General features: G+C 46.3%; 1 protein-coding gene across 4 annotated transcripts in view; it reads left to right on the top strand.

Annotated features, from left to right (window-relative positions):
- LOC139316332 (glycerophosphodiester phosphodiesterase domain-containing protein 5-like) overlaps positions 1 to 15,647 on the top strand; it is a 139,669-nt gene extending 124,022 nt beyond the window's left edge. For 2 of the 4 annotated variants that reach the window (XM_070942998.1, XM_070943000.1), the window contains exons 14-17: positions 2,185 to 2,267; positions 4,488 to 4,502; positions 11,474 to 11,586; positions 15,528 to 15,647. In XM_070942998.1, coding sequence (XP_070799099.1) covers positions 2,185 to 2,267; positions 4,488 to 4,502; positions 11,474 to 11,586; positions 15,528 to 15,643 — 327 coding nt within the window. In that variant the 3' untranslated portion in view covers positions 15,644 to 15,647. Of the gene's footprint in view, positions 1 to 2,184; positions 2,268 to 4,487; positions 4,503 to 11,473; positions 11,587 to 13,816; positions 13,876 to 15,527 lie in introns of all 4 variants that reach the window. The other 2 variants (XM_070943002.1, XM_070943001.1) reach the window with 2 other exon arrangements.
- The last annotated feature ends 552 nt before the right edge of the window (positions 15,648 to 16,199 follow it).

The following is a 16,199-nucleotide window of genomic DNA, read 5'->3' as shown; positions in this document are numbered from 1 at the left end:
ATTAAATTTATATACCGCCCTACTCCCGAAGGACTCAGGGCGGCGAACAGGCACAAAATAAAATACATAGATACAGAAGTTAGAAACATAATTAAAACCAGATTAAATAATTTAGCCCAGGACAATTAAAAACCCCAATAATTTAAAACAGATTAAAATTTCGATTTAAAAGAATTTTAAAACAGGGGAGAAAATTAGGCCAGGCCGGCTTGCTGGAATAGGAGGGTCTTAAGAGCACGGCGGAAAGTGCGCAGATCCGGGATCCTCCGTATCTTTGGGGGGAGCTCGTTCCAGATAGGTTGTAGATAGGTCCTTGATTTACAACCATTCGTTTAGTGACCGTTCAAAGTTGCAAGGCACTGAACAAAGAGACTTATGACCGTTTCCCCACACTTTTCACGACCGTTGCAGCATCCCCACCGTCACACGCTCAGAATTCAGCCGCTTGGCAACTTGACTCCTATTTATGACGGTTGCCGAGTTACGTGATCCCCTTTTGCGACCTTCTGACAAGCCAAAGCCCATGGGGAAGCCATCTTACCTAACAACCGGGTTACTAACTTAACAACTGCAGTGATTCACTTAACGACTGTAGCAAATAAGGTTGCAAAATGGGACAAAACTCCCTTAACCAATGTCTCGCTTGGCCACAGACATTTTGGACTCCGTTGTGGTCGTAAGCTGAGGACTGCCTGCACTTGGACCACCAAATGGGAAGAGAAGACCCTCTTTTCTGAGGATTTCAAGGCCGAGTCCAACCAACTTGAGGATTGTCGGTTATGGTTTTTAGCAGCGTTAAGAGCGCCTTCCTGCTGTACTTATCGATTTGTTGGGATCGAGCGCCCTCTGCTGGCTATTGACTGCTCTGAACCCACATCTGGATTTCTGGCAGTCCCGGCCTTTCTCCAGAAGTTGTGGGTTCTTCAACTCTTTTTTTTTTTTTAAAAAAGAAAAAATTGGACAACCATTTGTCTGAAGTGGTATAGGGCCGTGATGGCGAACCTGTGGCACGCGTGTCACAGGTGGCACACGGAGCCATATCTGTGGGCACGCGAGCATTGCCCTAGCTTAGCTCCAGTGCGCGCCAGCTGATTTTCGGGCTTTCTGGGCCCACCAGAAGTCAGGAAATGAGCTGTTTCTGTCCTCCGTAGGGCCTCCGGGGGGGTTGGGGAAGGCCGTTTTCGCCCTCCCCAGACTCCTAGAAAAGCCTCTGGAGCTTGGGAAGAGTGAAAAAAGGGTCTTCCAGGCCCACCGGAAGTCGGGAAACGGGCTGGTTCTAGCCTCTGGAGGGCCTCGGAGGGGGGGGAGGCCATTTTTGCCCTCCCCAGGCTCCTAGAAAGCTTTTGGAGCCTGAGGAGAGCGAAAAACGGGCCTTCTGAGCATCAGAAAACGGGCCGTTTCCGACCTCCGGAGGGCCTCTGGGATGGTGGGGAAGGCTGTTTTCGCCCTCCCCAGGCGCCAAGAAAACCTGTGGAGCGCGGGGAGCGTGTGGGGGGGGGTGTCACTCATGTGCGTGGGAGGTGGGGCGTGGGGGGGCATTGAATTATGGGTATGGGCACGCACGTGTGTGACTCCCCTGTGCTCCCCCCGCTTTTGGCATGCGACGGCAAAAAGGTTAGCCATCACTGGCATGGGGTCTCCTGCCTGAGCAGAGGGTTGGACTAGAAGACCTCCAAGGTCCCTTCCAACTCTTGTTATTCTCTGTAAGTGAAAAAACTTAAACAGGGTTTGTTAGGTCAGGGTGGAGAACGATGGCCCCTTTATGACCTGTGGACTTCAACTCCCAGAATCCCTGAGCCAGCAAGGGGAATTATGGCCCTTTCATGACTTGTGGACTTCAACTCCCAGAATTCTTAAAATCTTAAAAGCTTTAGCTTGCCTGTGAGTGTCTCTCACAGAGATTTATTATGTGTGTCAGTATCTTTAAAACTTGGCAACTTTCAGATGTGTGGACTTCAACTCCCAGAATTCCCCTGCCAGTATGGCTGCCTAGGGAATTCTAGGATTTGAAGTCCACATATATTGGCTAGGGAATTCTGGGAGTTGAAGTCCACATATCTTAAGCGAAAAAGGCCTGGGTATTAATGCTTAAACCTGACAACCTCTCCGCTCACATTCCCCATGTTTAGAAGTTTTTAAAAAAAAACCTTTAATTTTTGTTAATTTCTTTCACTTGTTTTTCAGCCTCCAGACGAATACCATCTCATCTGGATATCGGCCGACCTTGTTTCCTTTGTCATAATTGTAGGGATTTTCATCTTCCAGAAGTAAGTAGCACCTACTGATGACTCTGTAATATTATTAGATTCTTCCCAGCGACGTCTGGAGCCCCTTTGACGGGTGGCAGCAAAATTCTTCATCGCCTATTTCAATCAGGGAGTAGAAATAGAGGCCAGACTTCGTCCCAACTGGTCAGTTCACAGCCACGCAAGGATTTAGCACTTCCAAGGGATAAATAAATTTGTAGAGTATTACAAATTGTGGGGTGCTTGATGGTCTCTGAGCTTACAGACTTTTTATCACCCAAGTAGGTAACAACATCAGCATAGAAGGGAGTGGGTGTTGCTCTCTGTTTATATACAAGTGGCTTGCCCTATCGGTGAGGGTATTCTTGTTCCTAGTTGTGGTGTTTCTGTGGGTCCCTCATATAAGTCGTTCCTATATAAACAGAGAACATACCCCACCCACTTATGACGCTGATGATGTTACATAGTTGGGTCATGGAACGTCTGCAAGGAAACAACCAAGCTCAGAGAGCACCAAGGACCCCACGATTCAACCCTGAGCTACAAATATTCTCTTCCAGGGACAAATTCTTTTCTGTCCTGCTTCCAAGGTCCAGATGCCTTAAGGTGGGTCTTTTCACCCTTTTCCCCAAGTTGCTGAAAAGTAAACTTAAGGTTCTCGCCTTAATTTCTCGCCTTCAGTGTACAAAACAAAACTTTTTTTAAAAAAACATACAACTTGGAGAAAAGAAGCTGAAAAGAGGGGGGGGGGGAAACTTGCAGACAGTTTTAAAGAGAGGACACAGCAAACGGCCAGAAAAGCAGAATAAATCCATTGGTTTAATGTTGGGCAGATTTGGGTTAAATAAAAGTATCAGTAAGCTCCTGAGCTTCGGGAGAAAATTATCATGCCTTTTTAAAGGCCTAGAGGTGGAGCTCTTGCCTCACAATCAGGAGGTTGTGAGTTCAATCCTAGGTAGAGGCAGAGGTAAGGTCTCCTGCTTGGGCAGGGGGTTGGACTAGATGACCTGCAAGGTCCCTTCCAACTTTGTTAATCTTTTTTTTTTTTTTTTAAAAAAGGTACTTTGACAAGAGATTGTGGCATCATGGCTGGCTGGGGAATTCTGGGAGTTGAAGTCCACCCGTCTGAAAGTTGCCAAGGTTAAAAAAAACACCAGTTGCATAGCCCAAGCCTAGGATTTATTAAAAGGGATTGATACAGGGGGAAAGAAATCCTCCCGATTGTTTCAAACAAACTTAAAAATAACTTTGTCCTCAATCTTAAAAGATTCCAGGGAAAAAATATCAGAATTTCAAAGCACGTGGTTTTAGTGGCCTCTTGATTTTTAATTAATCAAATGTGTTTTATTTATTTTGGGCCTATGGCCCTCGACTGTCAGCAACTCTGGACGGTTTACAAATGGTTAAAAACGTTGAAAACCAAGGGAACCACAGCAAAACATTCTTTAGTAGAGAATATTTGTAGCTCAGGGTTGAACTGTGGGGTCCTTGGTGCTCTCTGAGCTTGGCGGTTTTCTTACAGACGTTTCATGACCTAAATAGGTAACATCATCAGTGCTATTTTTTAAAAAAAAATTATTTATATGCCGCCTTTCTCCGGAGACTCAGAGCGGCTTACAATGCGTTAAGCAATAGCCTTCATACTTTTGTATATTTTATACAAAGTCAGCTTATGGCCCCCTCAAACTGGGTCCTCATTTCACCTACCTTAGAAAGGACGGAAGGCTGAGATTCGAACTTACAGTAATTGCAGACAGCTGGTGTTAATCACAATGCTATCAGTCTGCTGAGCCACCAGGCCCCAGTGGTGCTAGAAGGGAGCAGGGTTTGCTTTCTGCAAGCAAGCCACTTGTTTATAAACAGAGAGGAAACTCTATTCTCTTCTGGCATGGATGATGTTACTTAGTTGGGTCATGAAAAGTCTGCAAGAAAACAAGAGATCCCAGAGAGCACCAAGGACCCCACCCCCCAAAAAATCTTCATTTACAGATCTTTATTCATGGCAGAAATAGCCAATCCCAATGGGAATAAAGAGAACGGGGGGGGGGGGAGAAGGAGTTTTTAATCACCCTTTCCAAAGTCCTGGGGTGTCTTTAGGGTGTCCGTCTTGAAAATGCCAATAGGGGTGGGGGTGCCCGTTGGAATTTCTGGGTTATTTTCTTACTGCTCTGACATTTCTCTGCATGTCCTTTCCTCTTTCTTCTCCCTCTTTTCTGCTGCTGCATTTCGGCATCTTTACAGCTATCACTTAATCAGGTAATTGTTGGGACCTCCTCCCTCATTTCACCTTCATCTCTAGTTTGGGTTTTCCTACCCACCCCTTAGCTTCCCTGTGAGCGTTGCGGGAAGGTTTATAAGATGAAATAGATCTATCTTAGTCTCCTTAGTCTCCCAGTGGGCAGCAGGGAGCTTGCTGGCTGCTGGAGAAAAAAAGCCTAGAAACTAGTGGATTGGGATTTCACTGTACTAGGGCTGCAGAAAAATCTTGGTTTATGTAGGAAGAACCTGGCTAAAGAGAAATACACAAAAAGACCTACGAAAAGAAAAGAAACATATATATATATATATATATATATATATATATATATATATATATATATATATATATATATATATATATATATATATATATATATGGGTTTTCTCCTGCATAAAATTGGAAGTGTCTTGGCGACGTTTCAACGAAGTCTCATTCGTCATCTTCAGGCTGGTGTTTTCGACTTCGTGCTTCTAGGAGCAATGTGTGTGATCGCAGCTGTTTCTTCCTTTTAACTGCCAGTGGGTTAAAAGGAAAGCAGAGATCTGATTGCTTCTGCTGCGTGCAGAAAATGCAAATCTTTATCCAATATATAGAAATAGAAATAGAATAACAGAGTTGGAAGGGACCTTGGAGGTCTTCTAGCAGTTTAACTAGCAGTTAAAAGGAAGAAACAGCTGCGATCTCACATTGCTCCTAGAAGCACGAAGCTGAAAACACCAGCCTGAAGATGACGAATGAGACTTCGTCGAAACGTTGCCAAGAAACCTCCAATTTTACGCGGGAGAAAACCCGAATAACCAAAGACCTACATATATATATATATATATATATATATACACACACACACACACACACACACACACACACATACATATATATATACATATATATGTTGAATGCTCCAACACTGGAAATTTTTAAGAAGATGTTGGATAACCATTTGTCTGAAGTGGTGTAGGGTTTCCTGCCTGGGCAGGGGGTTGGACTAGAAGACCTCCAAGGTCCCTTCCAACTCTGTTATTCTATTTCTATTTCTATATATTGCATAAAGATTTGCATTTTCTGCACGCAGCAGAAGCAATCAGGTCTCTGCTTTCCACCGAGTTGAACTCTTTAGTCCATCTCACACAGCTTTTTTCAGAGCTGCTGCCCTCCAGTTAAGGTTGGACACCAAGCCCCATCATCCCCACCAGCTCTCCACCACTGGCATCCACTTGGTTGGTTAAGACTTCCCAGGGTCACATTTGGGAAGTGGGGCTCGCTGTCTCGTATATTTATTGGGGCGCTTTGAAGCAAATCTCTACCACAAGTCAGAGGGAATGTTAAAAAAAATAAGAGAGAGACTGGAGGGCTTGGGAAGGCTTCTATAGGATCCTCGTTTTCTAAGGTTTTCTGCTTGCAAAGAGTTAATTCCGGGAGGAGAGGGCAACCCTAACCCAATAGTCCCAGGACAGCTTCAATCTTGATGCTGCAAAGGTGAACCTCGCTTTCGGAGACACGACATGCAAAGATGGGCCACAACTTGGTATCTCCTGGATCTATCCCGTGTGGTTGATCCCTCAGCCTTCGTTCTTGATTCGCCAAGATTTGCAACTTCAGCCAGAAAACAAAAGGCAATTGACTGAATGCGTTCAATTTCATTTCGCTCGGGGCAATTAATTTTATTTTTGATTTTATTATTTTACTTATATCCTGCCTTCATTATTTTTGCAAAGAACTCAAGGCAGCAAGCATATCCAGTGCGCCTTTGCTCTTCCTAGTTTCCCTGCAACAACAACCCTGTGAGGTAGGTTGGACTGAGAGAGAAAGAGAGAGAGGCTGCCCCAAAATCACCATGCTGACTTTCATGCCTATGGCAGGACTAGAACTCACTTTCTCCTGGTGATTGGCTCAAAGTCACCCAGTCATTTTTTCATGCCTAAGGCAGGACTAGAACTCACTTTCTCCTGGTGATTGGCCCAAAGTCACCCAGTCATCTTTTTCATGGCTAAGGCAGGACTAGAACTCACCGTCTCCTGGTGATTGGCCCAAAGTCACCCAGCCGATTTTCATGCCTAAGGCGGGACTAGAACTCACCGTCTCTTAGTGATTGGCCCAAAGTCACCCAATCATTTTTTCATGGCTAAGGCAGGACTAGAACTCACCGTCTCCTGGTGATTGGCCCTAAGTCACCCAGCCGACTTTCATGGCTAAGGCGGGACTAGAACTCACCATCTCCTAGTGATTGGCCCAAAGTCACCCAGTCATTTTTTCATGGCTAAGGCAGGACTAGAACTCACCGTCTCCTGGTGATTGGCCCTAAGTCAACCAGCAGGCTTTAATGGCTAAGATCGGATAGGAGTAGAATTTAAAAAAATATGATTATTTATTTATTTAGTAAATTTGTATGCTGCCCATCTGTGGATCAGGGGCCTTTGCTGCCCTGAAATTATTGGCCTTTTTCTGAGCTGATGGAATTTCTGGATCCAGGAGCAGCCTAAGATCGGTGCATCCCTCCAAGACACCGGATTTTGCTGAGTGAGGAAGATAACGCTCGACTGCAGCCATCCACAACAAAATACACATACAAGTAGTCCTCGGTTTAGGACCAGAAGCTCCATTGCTTAACAAGGTGGCTGCTAAGTGAGTCGCATCATATTTTATGACCTTCTTTGCCACAGTTGTTAAGCAAATCACGGCAGCTGACGATGGGGATGCTGCACCGGTCCTAAATGTGAAGACCAATTACAACTCACTTTTTACAGTTGTAAATGTGAACAGTGGCTAAACGAATAAGTTGAGGACTACCTATAATGTCATAAGAGATTTTTTTGTTCTACAATTTTTGCCCTTTCTTTACACGGACTGGTTGTAATCACACTGTGGCTTGAAATCTTGACTCCCTCCTTATTTTTTTTTTCCCAAGGCCGAAGGTTAGGTGGGGAGATATATGCCCAGACCATCATCTTCCTCCCGTCTCATCCAGGCTGCCTCTGTGGACATCTGTGCTTTCTCCATGTTCCTGGCATCACTTCTCTCTTTTCTTCATCTTTGCAAAAATCAGCTCTTCTTCTTTTCTTTTCTTTTTTTTTTTTTTGACTTTGCCAAAGAGGGCAGGGTTGATAAACAGAAGGGCGGAGAGAATTTTGAGCTAGGGTATTTTACAGTGATGGTCTTTTAAGTGGCATGGAGGGCTTGGCGTCAGTAGAAAAGCAGCTCTCCCTCTCAGTTTCAAAGAGCAGTGACTTATTTTTTTGGGGGGGGGGATGTTATTTGCTTGTTTTTCTTCACCGCAGAGGAGGTGTAATCAAAGCCACAGTCCAGCAACATTGGGGTGGAAGGGAGAATTATAACTTTCATACCACAGTTCTTAATTTTGGGATTACTTCCGATTTTAAAGTCCTAATGGAGTTTAGAATCCATCATTCGCCCTGATTCTACCCCGAAATAAGGGATTAAAAGGGAGGGTTTTTTTAATGAGAGAGGGACAGTTATATGGTGAAACAACAGTCCTGTTTTCCCTATTCTATTATCAAAACTTTTGATGCAGGCTAATAGGACATCGGTGTTCACTTGGGGCCCAAGGTAGCCCCAAAGAGGGCACGGTTGATAAACCGTAGTCCTCGACTTACAACCACAATTGAGCCCAAAACTTTTATTGCTAAGCAAGACAGTTGTTCAGAGAGTTTTGCTCCATTTTACAACCTTTCTTGCCCCTTGTTGTTAAGTGTATCTTGGCTTCCCCATTGACTTTGCTTGTCTGAAAGTTTTAAATGGGGATCACATGATCCCGGGACATTGCAACCGTCATAAATACATGCCAGTTGTCAAGCCTCTGAAGTTTGATCATGTGACCATTGAGAGGCTGCAACAGTCATACCTGCAAAAACTGGTCACAAGTCACTTTTTTCAGTGCCGTTGCAACCTGGAACGGTCACTAAACAAAACTGTTGTAAATCGAGGACTACCCATACAAGATGGGTAACATGGATCGATTTAATAAGTAACCCAGATAAGTCAGATAGGCTCTGTGTATCAATGAGCCAGATTTGAGGGGGACGGGGAATATTTGGAGGGGGCGCCTGCATGTATCCCCCCAACTCACCAGCGACACCTTAAAAGTGGCCACCGTTGTGCGAAGGCAGCCAGGTGATCCCTGATGCCCATGGGGCGCCTTGTACACTTCAAACCACGTTTTTTCCTCTTTAAATCTGGATTTTTGGCCCACCAACTGTGTGTTACGTGATTGCATCACCCACAAGTCCCCCTTTGTGTATGCGGCATCTCTTGTGTTTTGTGTTAGGTTTTCCTGCATGTTTTTATTTATTGATTTCTTTGTGGTGTGGGTGTCTCATCTTTAGGGCCCTCGGGGGCAAGGAGAGTTTTGGGATCCCTGGCCTTTTATTCATTATTGTCAGAGTGTTTATAGCGTGACTGCTATTTTGAGACAACCTAGGAGCAAAATACAGGACACAGCAGGGGTGAAATCCAGCAGGTTCGGACAGGTTCTGGAGAACCGGTAGCAGAACTTTTGAGCCGTTCGGAGAACCGGCAAATACCACCTTTGGCTGACCCCGGAGTGGGGTGGGACTGGAGATTTTGCAATATCCTTACCGCAGGAGTGGGGAGGGAATGGGGATTTTGTAGTATCCTTCCCCTGGAGTGGGGTGGGAATGGAGATTTTGCAGTATCCTTCCCCTGCTGCACCAACCAAGCCATGCCCACAGAACCAGTAGTAAAAAAAAATTGGATCTCACCACTGGGACACAGTGGTTTTGTCATTACAAACAGTGTTTATATACAAGACTTCTATATACAGACATACATGTGGTAGGCACATACCAGGCAAGCAAGCAATCTTCAACTCTCTACACAGAGAACTACAATTTAATTACAATTTAATAATACAATAATAATAATACAATTAATAATAATACAACTACAATTTAATAATTTTAATGGACTTTGTATAAATATACAAAAGTATGAAGGCTATTGCTTAACGCACTGTAAGCCACCCTGAGTCTCCGGAGAAGGGCGGCATATAAATCAAAATAAAAAAAATAATAAAAAAAAATGTTTATATTATCTGTATTTTATCTTGGCTGTTCACCGCCCTGAGTCCTTCGGGAGTAGGGCGGTATAGAAATTTGATAGATAGATAGATAGATAGATAGATAGATAGATAGATAGATAGATAGATAAACAATGCAGATAGAACACAAGAAGAGAGAGAGAGACACGCCCTCTAATGGCCTCCCTTATATAGACAGCTTCTTAAAGGGGCAATAACCCTGCTGACTCATCCTTGGTCTTAAAGGGGCAATTACCTGATCAGCTTTAAATCATCATTTACCCAGACAATTATTCTGTCCTGTCCTTTCTCCTGAACTCGGAACAGCAAACATAACACTTCCTCCCCCAGTTTTACCCTATTGCAAACCCTGCAAGGTAGGCTGGGATTGGGAGATTGGGAGTATGCAAGGCTCAGGGTAGATTGGAACTTGAGTTTTTTCCAACCTGAAGCATTTCAAACATTTATTTTATTCAAACAAAAAAAAAGAATATGGCTGCCCATCACAGCAGGATAATATTTATTCTGAGTAGTGGCATTGCAGTAGAATGCAATATCTTAATCACAGTAGTATTTGAAAGGCAGGATTAGCAGTAATGTTGTTTATTTTATTTACATATTAGATTTATATCCCGCCTTTATTACCAAGCGACTCAAAGCAGCAAACATATCCAACACTCCTTCCTCCTCCTTTTCACCCCCCCCCCCCGCAACAACCACCCTATGAGGCGGGTTGAAGGGAGAGAGAGGGACTGGCTCAAAGTCACCCAGCCAGGTTTCATGCCTAAGGCAAGACTAGAACTCACGGTCTCCTGGTGATTGGCCTAGAGTCCACAAGTCTTAAAGTGGCCAAGTTTGAAAACTGGGGAATTCTGGGAGTTGAAGTCACAAATCTTATAGTGGCCAAGTTTGGAGACTGGGAGAATTCTGGGAGTTTAGATTCCCTGTTCTAGAACAAGGCATAGCAGAAAATTTTTTAGCAAGGAGTTCTCTGCCCGTTTTTTGTTTTTTTTTTAATTTGATTTATATGCCGCCCTTCTCCGGAGACTCAGGGCGGCTTACAATGCGTTAAGCAATAGCCTTCATCCTTTTGTATATTTATACAAAGTCAGCTTATTGCCCCCACAAACTGGGTCCTCAATTTACCTACCTTAGAAAGGATGGAAGGCTGAGTCAACCTTGAGCCTGGAGAGATTCGAACCTGCAGTAATTGCAGGCAGCTGATCTTAATAACAGGGTGCCTTAGACCACTGTACTACCAAGGCTCCTTTTGCTGGGTGAGTGTGGCCATGGTGGGTGTGGCCTACCTATCCTCCTGCACCACAGTGGGAGGGGGGCGTTTTTGCCCTCCCTGGGCTCCGGAGGCTTTTCTTGAGCCTCCGGGAGGACGAAAACGGCCTCCCCAGGCTCCAGAGGCTGTCCTGAACTTCTGGTAGGCCCGTTTTCCGCCCTCCACGCGCACCCTGCACTTACCTGCATCCAAAACGGGCCGCGTGGGGACTCTTGGGAGGGGAGGGGCAGGGTGGGCGGGGCCAGCCAGGAGTGGGATTTGGGAGTTCTCCAAACTGCACAGAATCTTAGCTAGAGGTTCGCCCGAACCGCCAGCAGCCCAGCCTTGTTTTCCTAGCTTGGAAAACCGGCTCCTGGTTTTAAAACCTTTGCCCCTTCCTTGCAAGGGGCAGAGAGGCGTTGCTTGCCAATCGAGAAGGGGGCAGAGGGCAGGCTTCCCAGAGCTGTCCACAAAGGCTCAAAACAGTCAAGACGGCAGTTGGCCATTTGTGTGGTGTGCGGTGTTAAAAAAAAAAAAAAGGAACACAGGTGCGGTGGGTCGCTCCTTGGGCAGACCTGCCATTCCCCGATCCAGTAAGATCCTCTTCAAACGAGAACCTTTCCGTTTTCCGCTTCTGCTCCCAGGTGGCGCTTCGGTAGCATTCGCACCTACAACCCGGAGCAGATCATGCTCAGCGCTGCCGTCCGGCGATCCAGCCGCGAAGTCAACATCATGAAGGAAAAACTCATATTTTCAGGTAAGAGCTGAGGGCGCTTTTGCAACCTGATTTTTTTTTTTTGGGGTGTCGTTTAATTCCGTGTGTTTCCGTGTTTACTTGTCGGCAGGGTGGATTTGATTTAAATCGAGTCGATTTAAATCATGATCTAAATCACTGGTAAAAAGGCTTGATTTAAACCAACTCGATTTAAATCATAATTTTTAAAGAGCGACTGTCATCTCTGCTACTCCTTTGACCCGCTGTTGCCTCACCGATAGTCCCAGTGTTGCACAATATACAGCCTCCTGCTACATAACTAAGCTCCATTTCAGGCTGAATAAACTCAATTATTCATGTATCTTAAATAGAAAACTATCTTACGATAGATTTTTACCCCCAAAGTTTTTTATTAAAATAAATTCGATAAAAATCAAAAAAATCCGATTTAAATAAAAAAAATCTGATTTAAATCAAAAAAATCCGATTTTTTTGATTTTTCTTTTTAAAAAATCATTGGTTTTTATCCACCCTGCTTGTCAGGTTTAGTGAACTGCTTGCGCGACAAGCGTGCTTTTTAAAATTACAGGTGGTCCTCGCTTAACGACCGTTCAGTTAAGGCAGCCCTGAAAAAAAATGAGACTTACATCCAGTCTTCACACTGAACGACTGCCGCAGTTTCCCTGCAGACACAGGCTTGTGATTTTGTCACAATTTGGCAACCATCAAATATTATCACAACAACCTGGGGTCACATTAACCTCCCTTGGGGATCTTCCCAGACAAGCAAAATCAGCGGGGATGCCTGAAGGGGAAGATCACAAGTCATGTCTCGCTTAACAACTGCATCACTTAACGACACATTTCCCAGACCCCCCATTGTGGTCGTAAGTCAATGACCACCTGTAATTTGTTTTTATTTTATTTTATAAACGAAGGCACTTTTTAGAAAGAGGATGACGGCTGGCAGGAGAAACAAGGGTTTGTTTTAATTTTGGCATTTTGAGTTTAGGGAAAATTCAAAAGGAATGTTTTGGGGGGGAGGAGAAAAAAATGCACAGTTTTTCCAACAATAGAGTTGAACTTTATTGCTTCTAAAAAAAAAAAAATGCCGATTATAATTTCATAAAGAAGTCGGCCAAAGAGAGAAAGTGAGCTTATCTACGGTGTATATTTTGGTGAACAGCTGCCTGTCTGGATGCTTTAACTGGCATTTCTGTATTGGGCAGGGGGGGGTTGGACTAGATGGCCTCTGGGGGCCCTTCTCAATAAGGAATATTTTCTTCATTAAGAAAATTAAAATTTTAATTTAGGAAAAAGTAATTTTCTAAATTAAGATTTCTGGGGGGGGGGAGGGAATTCCAATTCAGCCTCCCACTCCCCATCCAAGTTGGGCTCTAACTGTCCTCTGTCTCTAGCCAGCTGTAGATCACAGTAGATCCGAAGGGACCTAAGAGGTCATCTAGTCCAGCCCCTTGTTCAAAAAGGAACTGACATCCTGGAGAGATGACCTTCCCCTCCCCACTCGGAAAACTTCAACTCCAGAAAAACTCGCCAGTTCAGGTGGCATCCCGTTCCACTGCCTAACATCTCGTAGGGACGAGCGGATTAAGAAATGATTTCCCCAATCAATAAAAGCGAAGCAAAAAAAAACAAATTCCTCTTAATGCAATTCACCTGTCGGTTGTTTTGACGGCGCTGTATTCGAATCCTGGGTGTGGGGTTTTCCCAGAAAAGAAACCGTGAGAAACAGCCAAATTGCGAGGTCCTTGGCGATCACTGAAGTTGGTTGTTTATTTTTTTATTTTATTTTATTTTGATTTATATGCCACCCTTCTCCGGAGACTCAGGGCGGCTTACAATGCATTAAGCAATAGCCTTCGTACTTTCGTATATTTATACAAAGTCAGCTTATTGCCCCCACAAACCGGGTCCTCAATTTACCTACCTTAGAAAGGATGGAAGGCTGAGTCAACCTTGAGCCTGGGGAGATTCGAACTTGCAGTAATTGCAGGCAGCTGGATGTTAAATGCTTCCTTACTAGGAGGCATTAGCCTCCTACGCCACTCAGGCTCAGTTTCTTGCAGACGTTTCATTACCCAACTAGGGAACATCATCAGTGCTAAACTAGTCTTAAGTCGGGTAATGAAACGTCGGCAAGGAAACCCCCCAAACCTCAGGAGAGCACCGAGAACCCCCTCAAACATCAACCCCGAGCTAAAAAGATTCTCCTTTTCATCAGCCAACTTGTGCTTTGAACAATGTCTTGCAGGTTCTAGCCTCTAGAGGGCGCCAGGCTCCCAGACTTGGGGGTTTCCTTCAGCCTGGAGCGTAAGTGAGCTTTCAAAGGCTGGCATTAACCACAGCAGCACGGTGACGGAGGGGGGGGGGCAACAGGAAGGGGCCAGGGAGCATCGTGGCTTGCTTTTATCACTTGGGGAAGTTGGCACTAACCTTCACGCTTTTCCTCCATCCCGGTTCCTTCCCCGATTCCGGTGTTGCACCTTTGATCTGGATCGGAGCGGCCGTCCACTTCGCTCTTCCTCTGGGAGGCGGGAGCAAAAGGGGCGGACGGATCTCAGAGGGGTTCCCACAACCTCGTGTGGCTGTGTTGGCACGCCTGAGGGAGAGGCCTTGGGCACGCAGGGAAAGTCCCGGTGGTTCCCGATAAAGGGGCTTTGGATCAGGGGGTCTCGCTCTCGGCTTGGAACCCATCCCGGCCCTGAAGGTCCTTCAGGTGGCTGGGCTGCTGGGACTTTGAAATGGGAGCCTCTCCTTCTCCCTTTCCCTCCCCTTCTCCTCCTTTTCCCTCCCCTCCCTCTCCTCTCCATCTACTCCTTCTCCATTTCCTCTCCTCCTCCCTTCCCCTCCTCTCTTTCCTCCCCTCCTCTCTCCTCTCCTTCTTCTCCTTCCCCCTTTCCCTCCCCTCCTTCTCCTTTTCACCTTTCTCTCCCTTTCCCTTCCCTCCCTCTCCTTCTCCCTCTCCTCCCCTCCCTCTTCTCCTTCTCCCTTTCATCTCCTTCTCTCTCCCCTTCCCTCCCTTCCCCTCTCCTCCCTTTCCTCCCCTCCCTCTTCTCCTTCTCCCTTTCATCTCCTCTCCTTCTCCCTTCCCTGACTCCCCTTCTCCTCCCTCTCCTCCCCTCCCCCTCCTTCTCCCTTTCATCTCCTTCTCCCTCTCCTCTCCGCCCTTTCCTCCCCTCCCTCTCCTCTCCTTCTCCCTCCCCTTCCCTCCCTTCCCCTCTCCTCCCTTTCCTCCCGTCCCCTTTCTTTCTCCCTCCCCTCCTCCCCTTCTCCTTTTCTCCCCCTCCCTAACCTCCCTTCTCCTACCTTGCCTCCCCTCCCTCTCCTTTCCTTCTCCCTTTCCTCTCCTCTCCTTCTTCTCCTTCTCCCTTTCCCTCTCTTCCTTCTCCTTTTCACCTGTCTCTCCCTTTCCCTTCCCTCCCTCTCCTTCTCCCTCTTCTCCCCTCCTTCTCCCTTTCATCTTCTTCTCCCTCTCCTCTCCTCCCTTTCCTCCCCTCCCTCTCCTCTCCTCCCTCCCCTTCCCTCCCTTCCCCTCTCCTCCCTTTCCTCCCGTCCCCTTTCTTTCTTTCTCCCTCCCCTCCTCTCCTCCCCTTCTCCTTTTCTCCCCCTCCCTAACCTCCCCTCTCCTACCTTGCCTCCCCTCCCTCTCCTTTCCTTCTCCCTTTCCTCTCCTCTCCTTCTTCTCCTTCTCCCTTTCCCTCTCTTCCTTCTCCTTCTCCCCTTACTCTTCTCTCTTCCCCTCTCCTCCCTCCCTCCCTCCCTCCCTCTAAATTGAGGACTACGGTAGCTACACTTGAAATCCGTCTGCCGTTCTTGCTCCTTGCCCTCTCTGGTGTCGGTGCAGAACCGCCAGTACTGATCCCTATAATCCCAGCATCCCACACTTTTCCCTCCTGTTTTGATTTTGGACTCGCCTATTTCCTCCTGCTTGTTGATTGATGCCACTTTTCCCACCTTTTCAGAAATCAACAGCGGCCTCGAGGCGACGGACGGATTCTCCTTGTGTTCGGAAAACGGCTACGCCAACGAGGTCGTCACTCCCATTGACCACCGGGAAGGGAAGCTACGGATTAACTGACGGAGGGAGGGGAGGGCAGTGGGCAAGATCCGGGGGGGGGGTCTACGTGACTCCCCGGGGGGGGCAAGGGGAGGGGGCTTCCTCAGCACAAGAAGGAAGAGTCAGCTGAGTCTGGGCTCCTTTTGTCGAAACTCCTAAAGCAAAAAAAAAAAAAAAACTTTGTGTGGGCGGCCTGGAGCCTCTCTGGAAACTGAAGCTGGGCTGGGTTTCTTTATTATTATTATTATTGTTATAATTATAATTATTTTGTAAAGTTTGTCCCCCTTTTTTTGTGATCCTTTTCCTGCCCGCCGTGGGCAGCGGGAACCGGCCCATAAGTCAGAGGCAGGTGAGCCATTGGCATGGGGACTCTCCCTCACCCCCCCCCCCGGCTGCACCACGAGCTGAGATGCTGGCCAGGTTCAGCAGAGAAGGACCCTCCCCATAACCCCCAACTCCCCCCACAACTCCTCAACTCCTTTCCTTGGGACAGCGATTGCTAGCCGACTTTATTTAAAAATGTATGTTGTGAAAAACCCTCACATTGTGCGGTGTCTTCATTTGTGTGTATTTCGGG

Source organism: Pituophis catenifer, unplaced genomic scaffold, assembly GCF_029215685.1.
Source record: "Pituophis catenifer annectens isolate HBS135680 unplaced genomic scaffold, rPitCat1.0.hap2 SCAF_4, whole genome shotgun sequence".
Lineage (NCBI taxonomy): Eukaryota > Metazoa > Chordata > Lepidosauria > Squamata > Colubridae > Pituophis > Pituophis catenifer.
Note: the sequence above shows the minus strand (reverse complement) of the source record. Positions and strands in the feature narration are given on the sequence as shown.